Source organism: Caretta caretta, chromosome 5 (assembly GCF_965140235.1).
Source record: "Caretta caretta isolate rCarCar2 chromosome 5, rCarCar1.hap1, whole genome shotgun sequence".
Taxonomy (NCBI): Eukaryota; Metazoa; Chordata; order Testudines; family Cheloniidae; genus Caretta; species Caretta caretta.
In genome coordinates this window covers 103122671-103135059 of record NC_134210.1, presented here as the reverse complement: position 1 = coordinate 103135059, position 12389 = coordinate 103122671, and the positions used below count along the sequence as shown (strand labels likewise).

Below are 12389 nucleotides of genomic sequence, written 5' to 3'. Positions count from 1 at the left end.
CAAATTCCCCCATTTAGAATGTGAACTGTGACCTTGATTGACACCCAGCTCTGAGTGCCTCCCCTCGCTCAGCTTCTGGGCAAACTGCTGCCGTCGGAGCGAGGGCCCTATAGAGGGCGAAAAGGGGGTTTAAACGTTTCACCGCACAGCCCTGCCTCGGGGGGGGGTGCATTGAGCCAGGCCTCGCAGTGCCCCTCCGGCGAGGGGGGTGCTCACGTGAGCCAGGCATTTTGCAGGGCTGCCCGGAGCGCCCTCCAGTCCGCGGGTGTAGCCACGCCGCTGGCCGGGAGATGTCACTGTTTCGCTGCAAGCGCCGAGATGTCGCCGAACACGGCTCACCCCAAGCGGCGGGGGAACGGCTAGCGGCGGAGCCGGCTTTGTAGAGGGAGGGGAGAATGCTGCGTTGCCAATGCCAGAAAGAGCCGAGAGGTGTCTCAAATGTGGGACTCGTTTATCAGTGAAACCTGCCCGCCGCCTCTCCCTTTCCCTCGGCTCCCCTGCGCGCTGCGCTGGGCCGGGGAAGCAGCAGGAGCAGCCGCAGCCGCCTGAGCTCCGCGGCTGGGCGGCGGCAGGGATCATGGCCGCCCCTCAGCAGCCCCAGCCCCTGCAGTACAGCGTGAGGCTGCTGCTGGTGAGCGAGGAGCAGCTGCGGGGGGGGCTGCAGCTTGCCAGCCCCAACCAGGGCGCGCTCCAGCTGGCGGTGCAGCCGGGCGAGGAGGATGCAGACGTGACTGTGACAGACGGTGAAGTATTGAGCACGCGCGGTTGTGAGGCTGCGTGGGTGGGGGGTGGCTGGCTGGCTGGCTGTCGGGGGGGGGCTGCTCCTGACAGGGCAGCGCACGGGGGGCGCCCGGCTTGCTGTCGAAAGCTGTTTTCCATCCTTTCCCCCCGGCGAGCAGGGTCCCGCTTGCCCCGGGGCTCGCCCCTCCAGAGGCCGGGCTTGCTGTGCATGAGGGACGGGACTGAGGAAGGCTCCCCTGGGGGCGTGTGCGCGGACGGGGCCACTCAGCGCAGCCCGCCTTCGTTTGCGCGGCGGCTGCTCTGAACGTGGGAATCCCTCCCCGCCTGGCAGCACAACTTGTTGCAGTGTGTGTGTGTGTCTAGGTCTAGACTCACGCCGAGGCCGAGAACCGATGTACTGGAGCAGGAGGGACCGGGGGCGGGGGAGTGACTGTGGCCACCTGATTTTCATGTTCAGCTGCAGGACAGAAGTTTCTTCCTGCGTAGTCAGTAGTTGCTTTGTCCGCAGTGCCCTGAGCCCCTTCTTGAGTCGGTGACTCCATGCAGCATTCTCGGCTTCGGGTGCTGTCTAGCAGAGACTGAGTGGAGGGGAACGTGGCTTAGCGCAGTGGTTCTCAAACTTCTGTACTGGTGACCCGTTTCACACAGCAAGCCTCTGAGTGCACCCCCCCCCCCAAATTAAAAACACTTAAATATATTTAACACCATTATAAATGGGGGAGGCAAAGCAGGGTTTGGGATGGAGGCTGACAGCTCGCAACCCCCCATATAATAACCTTGTGACCCCATGAGGGGTCCCGACCCCCCAGTTCCAGAACCCCTGGCTGAGCAGCTGGTGAAGACACTGCGTTTTGTCAGCTTTTCCGGCAGGGCTGTTCCTTTATTCTGTGTGCCTCCTATCGTTGGGGGTCCCTCGTTGCTCCTGCAGTACAAGTAATAAATAACAATGCCGTGGTGATGAGCGCAGTAGCAATGTCTAGATAGACACGCTGCAGCAGGGCAGGTGGTGTGTCTCCATTTGTTTGTACAGCACCAAACCCTGCTGATAATAGGGGAGTAAATGGTATTTCACAATGTCCTATGAAATAATGGATTAGATACAGGTTCTTACTGTGACTTTAGTGAAAACACAGCTGCCATTATGTGCTTGTGAGTAGCACACAGGACCTTTTGATATCAACTAATTTTATGGAGGAAAAGTATTGGCCAGAATGTCAGGGCTGTTCCCCCTACTGTTTTATTTTTATTTTTTATTTTAAGTGTGTGCTATGGGATTTCAATGTTAACCAGACATAGATAGAAGAGGCCTTTGTTTAATATCCTTGAAAGAGAAGCTCTTGATTCCTCCCTAGACAGGAGAGTAAAAGCAATGAAATTGAGGGGGCATGGGGGCAAACCATTTCCTAGATGCATTAATTTGACTCTGTGTTTATGTTAACGCTTAAAACTTCTCACACACTGGTTTCCCGTGTTTGCCTTGCGGCATTACAACCAGACTATGTATCAAAGCCATGTCCAACCACTGTTAGCTGTGGTGTTCAATTAGTCTCATAAATAAAATCCAAGAAAATACTTCCCCTTTTCCAGACACTGTGAATGGCAAGGTTCAGCCCTCCAATCACTTCTTATTGTTGTCTGCAAATGTGTCATGCTATTTTAGGATTCAAAAGGGGCAAGCACACAAAGCACAGGTAAAGAGTGCACGTGTGCACACGCGCTGTCAAAATGTAAAAAGAACTTCAGTCACTTTGTCCAATGCGTGGCGTATTTTATACACTTATTTGCTAGTACATTAAGCTTTCAATAAGAAAAAAAATTGGGGGAAGGGAGCTGGGGCTACGGAGAGCACAGTAAAAAAAATACTTTGAAAGTGTAATGGCTACAAAAGGAAAATATGAGTGCTGCCAGTTAGCAAAACAAATGAACCCTGAGACTATTCTGCAATGTGTTGAGCACCCTTAACTCCCATTGTGACTTCCCTTGGCACTTTGGAAGACTGGGCCCAAAAAGTGCTGAAAGGGATCTTGAGACTAGGTGGTGCAGCGGATTAAAATCCTGTTTGGGTCAATAGTGTAAATCAGTCTGATCTCATCCTAATTGTTAGCAGATACTTGTCCATGTTACTAAACAATCAGATAATATAGCATTTGTCAGTCTCTCTCTCTTTCTCTCTCTGTCCAAAACTGATCATGGGTAAGGATAGTAAGATGGTATGGGCTGGGATTTAGAGGTCCATTGTTTGGAAGATTGGATATCACCTGTCTGACTGGTTATGTCCATTTTATGCCTCAGATATGCTTGACTTTTATGAGCACTGACAATCATCATCCATTAAATATACTGGATTTTATTTTTCTACCAGCATTTAAAGTTAACAGATATTTGAATTGGAAAAGGATCACGTGACCCAACAGAAAACTTGAAAAATACAATGAAGACTTTGTTTAAAAACCTAGATTTGATAAAAACAATCTTTGAAGTCCATAACAAATCCCAAACCCTTTTATACTGCTTTGGTTTCTGTGCTGCTGAGCCAATTCACAGAATTGAGGCCTGATCCTCCCAGCCAGCCTTTACTCACCAAAGGCAGTTCCTTAATCATGCAAGTATTTGACTTCGGTGAGGACTACTCATGTGAATACAGGATCAGGCTCCAGTTTATTAAGGGCTCAATTATGGCTTTTGGACACAGACTAGCATTGGGGGCAGTACCATCCTTGGCAAAAGAGGGGAATACATCCAGAACTGTAGCTCTTTAGGGGGCAGCATGCTTCCACATCTGCCTTTCCTCACCTCTTGCACATTCACACAGCACCCTAAGCACTGTCAGACCAGGTGTGAGGTGAGATTCTTTTTAGAGCCATATGGCAGTTTTATCATTTGCTGCTTGAGCAGTTACTATATTATGAGAGAGATTCAGATTGTAAACTCTTCTCTTATATGCCTTATTTTAGCCCTCTGTGACTTTGGCTGTTAGAATTGATTTGGGCTGAAAGTTGTCACATTTACTTTAAAAGATAAGGAGGACTTTTCTGTGAAGGCTGAATAAAATTGGTCATGATGTGCCTTCTCTTTAAGATACAAGTTATTTTAAAAGAAATTATGCCGACTTGAAATCTTGACATGTTTCTTAGTGTTTCTGTAGCTCAAAAATGACTTCTAACCCTTCAAACTTTCTGTGTGACTAAATTTTCTTCCAAAATTGTGCAAAGGCTATGTTTAGGGGAAAAGTTGTAATTCAGCAAACTTATTAATATTTGTTGTAATGATTATTGTGTATGAGTACTTTGCCCTCTGGTGGATGGTTGCAGCTTAGAGCAAATATTAAGGTTCCTCCTCTACGTAACCAAGGTAAAAGGCTTTCTCTTAGCTTAAGGAGTAGCAGACTGGTTTTTCTGGTGCTTACGAACCAAGGTTCCGTTCTGGTCTTTGCAGACTTGCGTGGTTTGTCTATTAATTGTAGGCTTTATTTGTAGCAATGGCTTCATTGCAGAATGGTACACTATTTTTTTTCTTCAAAGTGTGAAGGAAAATTGGTTACCCTTCTTTGAGCTACAGATGATTAAAAATGACTGTCAATATGGAGGCACTCTGTAGCAGCAGATCAGTAGTTATAATGGAGCCCTGATTTCCAACATAAGCCCTGTCATCATGTCCATTTATTCAATTCTATATGGGTTCTTATACCATGCTCACCATCTTATCCGAACGCTTTCCAGTAGTGCATTAAGCATCATGACAACTTCTGTCATGTGTTTGTTCTCTGATCCTTTCCCTCAGTGGAGGAGTGGGTGCACAGTGGAGTGTTTTGGAATTTTTTTATAATACACACACACACACGTTACTATATGTTTATGCTTGAGAAGGCAACACTGAAGACATGTACCCCACACTTGGTGTGGAAGGGTGTGAGGTTTGTGATGGTCCTTAGTTCTTGTGGGAGTTCATTCCACAGTCTGGGGCCAGCCCCTGAGGAAGCACCGTCTCCTGCACAGATGAGCTTTACATTTCCTATAGAAAGTTCCATTGTACCACAGGTACAAAGTTGTTGACTTCTAACATTGCACAGGGAAAGTAATTTTGTGATTACTAGACCATTTGTTCAGAACCTTGGAAGTCTATTAGTCCTACCATTGTTAAGTTATGAATGATTAAAAACTTGACATTTTACTCTGAATCTACTTTTGGGGAGGAGGTCGTCCCTCTGGCTAAAAACAGCTTGATTGCAAATCTTAAATCTTTACACATAGTCACATACCACTAACATGTAAAGCACAGGGTAATTGAATTTAAATGTTGGAAATTATTTATCAATATTGACCTTGAAGCATTAATTAAAGCATATACTGTATACCAATGTGAAGTCTGCGTGGCCCAACAGATGCTTTATAAAGTCTGTGCAGGAGAAGCGGAGAGGTCATGGAAATGCTGAAGATACGTTGCCATATGCAATGTAGGAGCTAAAGCAGGGGAGCCATAAACACAGGTATTTGGCAGAGCTCTAAAGCCAGAAAATGAAAGCCATAGGGAGCCAGAGATCCTGTGGAACTCATGAGCTTTGCTGGACAGTGTGAGCTTGGGGCAACAGGGACTTGCAGTCATGCCCAGATTGCATTTTGGAAGGGCGGGAGAGAAGACACTGTGGAGCTCCTAAGCTCTACATTGGCCTAGTAAGTTTTCTTTTTTTTTGCTGTTATTTTTGTTTTTTGTAAACAGAGAAATAAAATAAAAAAAACTTGGTTCCTCAATCTTGATTAATGTTCCTCTGCTACATATGTATACCAAGGAATGTTAGAGTTAAAAAATAAAATCTTGACCATTTAATGAGGCAGTTTAGCCTAGTGGATAGAGCACTGCATTGGGATTGAGCAGACCTGGGATTCTATTCCCACCTCTGCCAATAAACTTCTGGGTGATGTTGGGTAAGTCACTTCCCTGCTCTATGCCTCGGTTTCCCCATATGTAAAATGGTGGTGATACTTACTTCCATTGGAAAGCGCTTTGAGATTTATTGATAAGTGCTACATAAAAACATAAACAAGAAAAAACATAAAAAAACATAAAAAAGAAGCTTACAAGAAGTGGAAGGTTGGACATATGACCAGGGAAGAGTATAAAAATATTGCTCGGGCATGTAGGAATGATATCAGGAGGGCCAAATCGCACCTGGAGCTGCAGCTAGCCAGAGATGTCAAGAATAACAAGAAGGGTTTCTTCAGGTATGTTGGCAACAAGAAGAAAGCCAAGGAAAGTGTGGGCCCCTTACTGAATGAGGGAGGCAACCTAGTGACAGAGGATGTGGAAAAAGCTAATGTACTCAATGCTTTTTTTGCCTCTGTTTTCACTAACAAGGTCAGCTCCCAGACTGCTGCACTGGGCATCACAAAATGGGGAAGAGATGGCCAGCCCTCTGTGGAGATAGAGGTGGTTAGAGACTATTTAGAAAAGCTGGACGTGCACAAGTCCATGGGGCCGGACGAGTTGCATCCGAGAGTGCTGAAGGAATTGGCGGCTGTGATTGCAGAGCCATTGGCCATTATCTTTGAAAACTCGTGGCGAACGGGGGAAGTCCCGGATGACTGGAAAAAGGCTAATGTAGTGCCAATCTTTAAAAAAGGGAAGAAGGAGGATCCAGGGAACTACAGGCCAGTCAGCCTCACCTCAGTCCCTGGAAAAATCATGGAGCAGGTCCTCAAAGAATCAATCCTGAAGCACTTGCATGAGAGGAAAGTGATCAGGAACACCCAGCATGGATTCACCAAGGGAAGGTCATGCCTGACTAATCTAATTGCCTTTTATGATGAGATTACTGGTTCTGTGGATGAAGGGAAAGCAGTGGATGTATTGTTTCTTGACTTTAGCAAAGCTTTTGACACGGTCTCCCACAGTATTCTTGTCAGCAAGTTAAGGAAGTATGGGCTGGATGAATGCACTATAAGGTGGGTAGAAAGCTGGCTAGATTGTCGGGCTCAACGGGTAGTGATCAATGGCTCCATGTCTAGTTGGCAGCCGGTATCAAGTGGAGTGCCCCAAGGGTCGGTCCTGGGGCCGGTTTTGTTCAATATCTTCATAAATGATCTGGAGGACGGTGTGGATTGCACTCTCAGCAAATTTGCGGATGATACTAAACTGGGAGGAGTGGTAGATACTCTGGAGGGGAGGGATAGGATACAGAGGGACCTAGACAAATTGGAGGATTGGGCCAAAAGAAATCTGATGAGGTTCAATAAGGATAAGTGCAGGGTCCTGCACTTAGGATGGAAGAATCCAATGCACCGCTACAGACTAGGGACTGAATGGCTAGGCAGCAGTTCTGCGGAAAAGGACCTAGGGGTGACAGTGGACGAGAAGCTGGATATGAGTCAGCAGTGTGCCCTTGTTGCCAAGAAGGCCAATGGCATTTTGGGATGTATAAGTAGGGGCATAGCGAGCAGATCGAGGGACGTGATCGTTCCCCTCTATTCGACATTGGTGAGGCCTCATCTGGAGTACTGTGTCCAGTTTTGGGCCCCACACTACAAGAAGGATGTGGATAAATTGGAGAGAGTCCAGCGAAGGGCAACAAAAATGATTAGGGGTCTAGAACACATGACTTATGAGGAGAGGCTGAGGGAGCTGGGATTGTTTAGCCTGCAGAAGAAAAGAATGAGGGGGGATTTGATAGCTGCTTTCAACTACCTGAAAGGGGGTTCCAAAGAGGATGGCTCTAGACTGTTCTCAATGGTAGCAGATGACAGAACGAGGAGTAATGGTCTCAAGTTGCAGTGGGGGAGGTTTAGATTGGATCTTAGGAAAAACTTTTTCACTGAGAGGGTGGTGAAACACTGGAATGCGTTACCTAGGGAGGTGGTAGAATCTCCTTCCTTAGAGGTTTTTAAGGTCAGGCTTGACAAAGCCCTGGCTGGGATGATTTAACTGGGAATTGGTCCTGCTTCGAGCAGGGGGTTGGACTAGATGACCTTCAGGGGTCCCTTCCAACCCTGATATTCTATGATTCTATAATACTCTTATTAACAATACCATTAAGTATAATTATTTAGCTGCTCACTTACAAGGGAAGGTAGAAAAATTCAGATACTTTCTTGGTCCTTAAAACTCTTGGGTAAGTGTACATGTAAAACATTTTCATCGCCTATTCCAAAAATAACTGTAACTCTGTCCTTCTTTGCTGTCCACTATCCATCTAGCACGGGTATGCTTCTATTAACTGTAGTATATAGGAATTGGGTAGCATTCTTTTGGGAACCCTCTACTGGGCCTCCATATCTTCAATTGCAGAAGCAGCAAATATCTAACAGAGTAGCTAAATTATATGAGCGAGAGAGGCTGGTGAGGGGGCACGTAGCAAATACAGTTACTTGGAGTCCAGTTGTGTCCATATGGCTTCATCATATCCTTAATGCTGTGTAGGGAGCAAAGACATAACCTTAACCATATTGTTGTATGCTGACCATGAATAGAGCTCATCAGAGAAAAGGCAGATTTGTCAAACCCATAAAGTTTCATGTTTCAGAGTAGCAGCCATGTTAGTCTGTATACGCAAAAAGAAAAGGAGTACTTGTGGCACCTTAGAGACTAAGACATTTATTTGAGCATAAGCTTTCATGAGCTACAGCTCACTTCATCGGATGCATGCAATGGAAAATACGCATTTTCCACTGACTGAGGTTTCATTTGGAAACTTGCCTGGTTTCCTGCCAGATTGCCTGGAGGGCTGCTGTGGAGCCCAGACTTCCAGGGTCTGTGGCTGCAGGGCAGCCCCGCTATGCCAAAACTTTCAGGAACCTGGGGATTGGCTCCCAGATCTGTAGCAGGGAGCCTGGAAGTCCTGGGATAGGCTCCTAAGGAGCATAATTTATTTTCAGAAATGCCACGTGTTGGTGTTCCTGAAACAAAAGGTTTTCTGAATTTCCAGTTCATGGAAAATTTTGAAATATCAAAACTTCCTGTGAACCAGAAATCCCAAGTTTTGGCTAGTTCTAATGGTGAATCAATATGTAATACATACTGTGAACACGTTGACTCTCTTCTCTCTAGTGTGGTAATTAGATAATGTGCTATCTTGCTGTGATGAACAGGTATGTGGCCTGTATTTGTAGAGTGGATTGGATGTAGGTGAACATGTAGACTGTCCAGAAGGGGACAGACTTGATGACTCTTATTCAAAGGGTGAATATTGGGATTTCTAGCCGTTACAGGGAAAGTGGATGTAGCAGATTGACTTTTTGCATATGGCTGGGATGGTGGGGTGGGGAAAAGGTATTGCTTCTGAAATGTACATGGAAAATAAGATCTGACCTATTTTAGTCTTTAAACCATAGGGGGTAGGTGGATGGGGAGGCTCAAATCTCTGGTCTTTATATGGATAGTAACAAGCAAGATAAATTCTTGAATATTTGTGAAGTACTTAGGTATTATGATGATGGGGCCACATAAGAACATAAAGATGATGTCGTCTCTGGCTAATTATGGGAGACTGAACTTACAGGTGGTGTGTGGTTGCGTGTGGGCCGTATGTTGTGGTTGGTAGTTTGCCAGAGTTTGTAGTCCTTATGGTAATGTAGGATGGGTAGCTGGGTGGCAATGTGTGTCTGGTGTTTTAGGCTGAGAGTAGAGAGTGTTTTTTAGAATATGTGATTTGACATTTTACAGTAGTACAGTGGAATCGTATGTATGAACTATATGAGTGATTTTGAATATTTTAGTAGTGCCTACCTCAGGTGCTCAAAAATCATGAGTGACTTAAAATCATGAAGTTATTTTTTAATCATAAATGTTGGATTCCCCTCCCCTTTCAGTTTTCTGAGACTTTAGGATTCACTCACTTCATGATCAGCTTTTCTCCATAACCATGAGGGGTAGAAACGTTTTTAAATAAATGAAAGCTGAGATTCTCATGCAATTTCTGGATTGCAGCCTCTGGAGATATCCCCAAAATCACAAGATTTATGATAAAATCACAAGAATTGGCAACATTTAATATTTCTCTACCCACCCTTAAATGTTTATTTCCATGCTTCAGGACTTGTTCGGAACACTCCTTGATATACAAAGAAATAGCAACCTTAAATTTAAGCCAGTAAAGTTTTGAACATTCTAAAGCAAATTTTTAATGAGACTAGAGAGTGCTTTTTTATAGAGTCACAATATTGTTGTCAAGCTATTTAAAATAAGAAGGAGAACATGATTGTTTTGGTTTAGAAGCAAACTACATAGTTCAAAAAGCAAAGTGAAGACTATGCAGCCATGTACTTCCAAAATTTGACTCATTTAAAATCTTGCATCCTTCTCTTATCCAACTACTACAACCTATTATTTTGCGGAGGTGTGCGGAATCAATACTTAACTGCTATGAAAGACCACTAGCCAGTACTTTTATGAGATCAAGGTTTTATACTTTTTAAAAATCACTCTGATTGCATTGTAATAATTAAAATAAGCTTTAATGCTTACACTGCAAAAATACAGTGTAAAATTTCAGAAGCTGGATATTTCAATTTCTTTTCCTTCCCTACTGATTTTGTTGTGCCTTATACAAATGTTTCATTTTTATCTTTTACAAATACAACTAACATTAACTTGCACACTTCATAGGGGGGTTCATACTTCAAGATGCCGAGCACTCTGGCGAAGTGTTGAGTGCCTTCAACTCCCACTGACTTTAATGGAGTTGAGTGTGTTGTGCACTTTGTAGGATTGAGCCCCGAGCGTCTTCATGACAAAACAGCTCTGAATAGGATTTGTGAGAGAACGGGTGCTGCATTATTTCTGTATCAAAGTGGAGGGAATGAGTGGAAGTGAATGATACATCGACTGTTCCCCAGATTAATTCATTTTGATTTTTGTTACCACAATGGGAAATAAAATTCTTACAATTTTAGGGCTGTTTTTGTAACAAAAAGTTAAAGGCTGTGAACTAGGGTAACTTAACTCATATTACATTTTCTGGCTTTATAGAATGTATAGGAAAATGCAGAAGTGCTGACTAGCAAATATATTTAATTATATTTGAAATACACATAAGAATGGTAGCCTAAATAGGTTAATGGTGGAAATAGTTTTATTCACAGGACCTGCACTGCACAATGTATAGGAGCCAAAAGTGAACTGGATGACGAGGCTTGTTTGTTGCGACCAGTAAGAAAAAAAATTCCTCTACTAAACACTGCTGCTTTTCTTTTTTCTCCCTGACAGTAGTTGCACTTAAACTATCCTATTTTACTCAAAACAGACGTCCAAATTCAGAGACTGGTGGCCTCATGATAGTCAAAATTCACATCCGGAATTAGTATGCATTTTGTTCTTTGCATATTTTTTGAGTTTTGGGGGGAGGAGAAACAGAAAGTTGGGTAAACTGAAGAGAGGAGACTTGAGGATAACTGAAATATATTTCTGTTCTATTGGTTGTTAGTGTGAGTTGACTTACACAAGCTAACCTTTTAATTTTTTTAGCTTTTTATTATTTTTAAAAGTATGGGCATCTGAGAGTGGTCTTGAATTACAAGACAATCAATAGAACATTAACCAAAAAGGAAATCACCAAGGGAAGTGCATTAGGCCAATCAAAAACTTATTCACAGCTCCACATAAACATTACATAGGACAAATTCCACAGCAAATATATTTCAATCAAAGACATAGTTTGAAGTCTAATGCTCTGTTGATTTGCTTCAATTCAGAAATCAGGAAGTTAAGAATTTATAGTGATTTCCAAAACCACAGTCTTTCCTCCAAGTGCTAGTTCCACAGTTAAGATTTCAGAAGTAAGTTGTGGGAACAAAAATTTGTACTCCATCATAAAAAGAAGGAGATATCTAAAAAGAGATATCTAAGTATCATGATTAGTACTAAGTTTTGCTGCATAAAAAACTTGCATGTTGAGCAGTCAGGTTTTACAAATTCTTCACTTGAAAACTGAAACCTTAGTCTTACAGAACTGGGTCTTAAATTTGGAAATTATTAAGCCTTTTTTTCCCTTTTGATTATTTTTATTTAGAATGCAACTTCTGAGAATATTGAAAATAATGAGCAGGGACATCTCCAGAACCCTACACTACATACCCATCTCTCTCAAAATAATTTGAACAGAGACAAATTAAAAGTCCTTTGGCTAACTCAGGATTAAATTTTTCATCCAACAGTTTTTCAAATAATTTGAGCATAGAAGTAAAAAGATTATTTTTAGTACTTTTTTTTTTTTAAAGCCTATTGGTTATAGACTGCAGACACTGGACTTTTTTCCAGGGCTTTCAATCTCAGAAGCAACATAACATTGTCTGGTACTAATGTTTTCAATAACATTTTTAAATACAGCATAATTTGATATCTTAAATCGGGGTGGCCAGCATGAGAAGGAGCCAGAATTTACCAATGTACATTGCCAAAGAGCCACAGTAATACGTCAAAAGAAAAAGGAGTACTTGTGGCACCTTAGAGACTGACACATTTATTTGAGCATAAGCTTTCGTGAGCTACAGCTCACTTCATCGGATGCATTCAGACTAACATGGCTGCTACTCTGAAACCTGTCATTATGCAAGGCGCTGAATTTAGCCGTATGGAGTGGAAATCTATCAACTTCATGAAAAAAACTCATACAGTCCACTGAATGCATCCGATGAAGTGAGCTGTAGCTCATGAAAGCTTAT

The 12389-nt window shown here is 43.2% G+C and overlaps 1 protein-coding gene across 3 annotated transcripts in view; it reads left to right on the top strand.

The window, feature by feature from the left end:
- Positions 1-259: 259 nt before the first annotated feature.
- The window catches only part of LOC125636961 (histone-arginine methyltransferase CARM1), a 144679-nt gene continuing 132549 nt past the window's right edge, over positions 260-12389 (top strand). The window contains exon 1 of one of the 3 annotated variants that reach the window (XM_048850898.2): positions 260-743. In XM_048850898.2, the coding sequence (XP_048706855.2) occupies positions 410-743 (334 nt within the window). In that variant the 5' untranslated portion in view covers positions 260-409. The remainder of the gene's footprint in view (positions 744-12389) is intronic. The other 2 variants (XM_048850896.2, XM_048850897.2) reach the window with 2 other exon arrangements.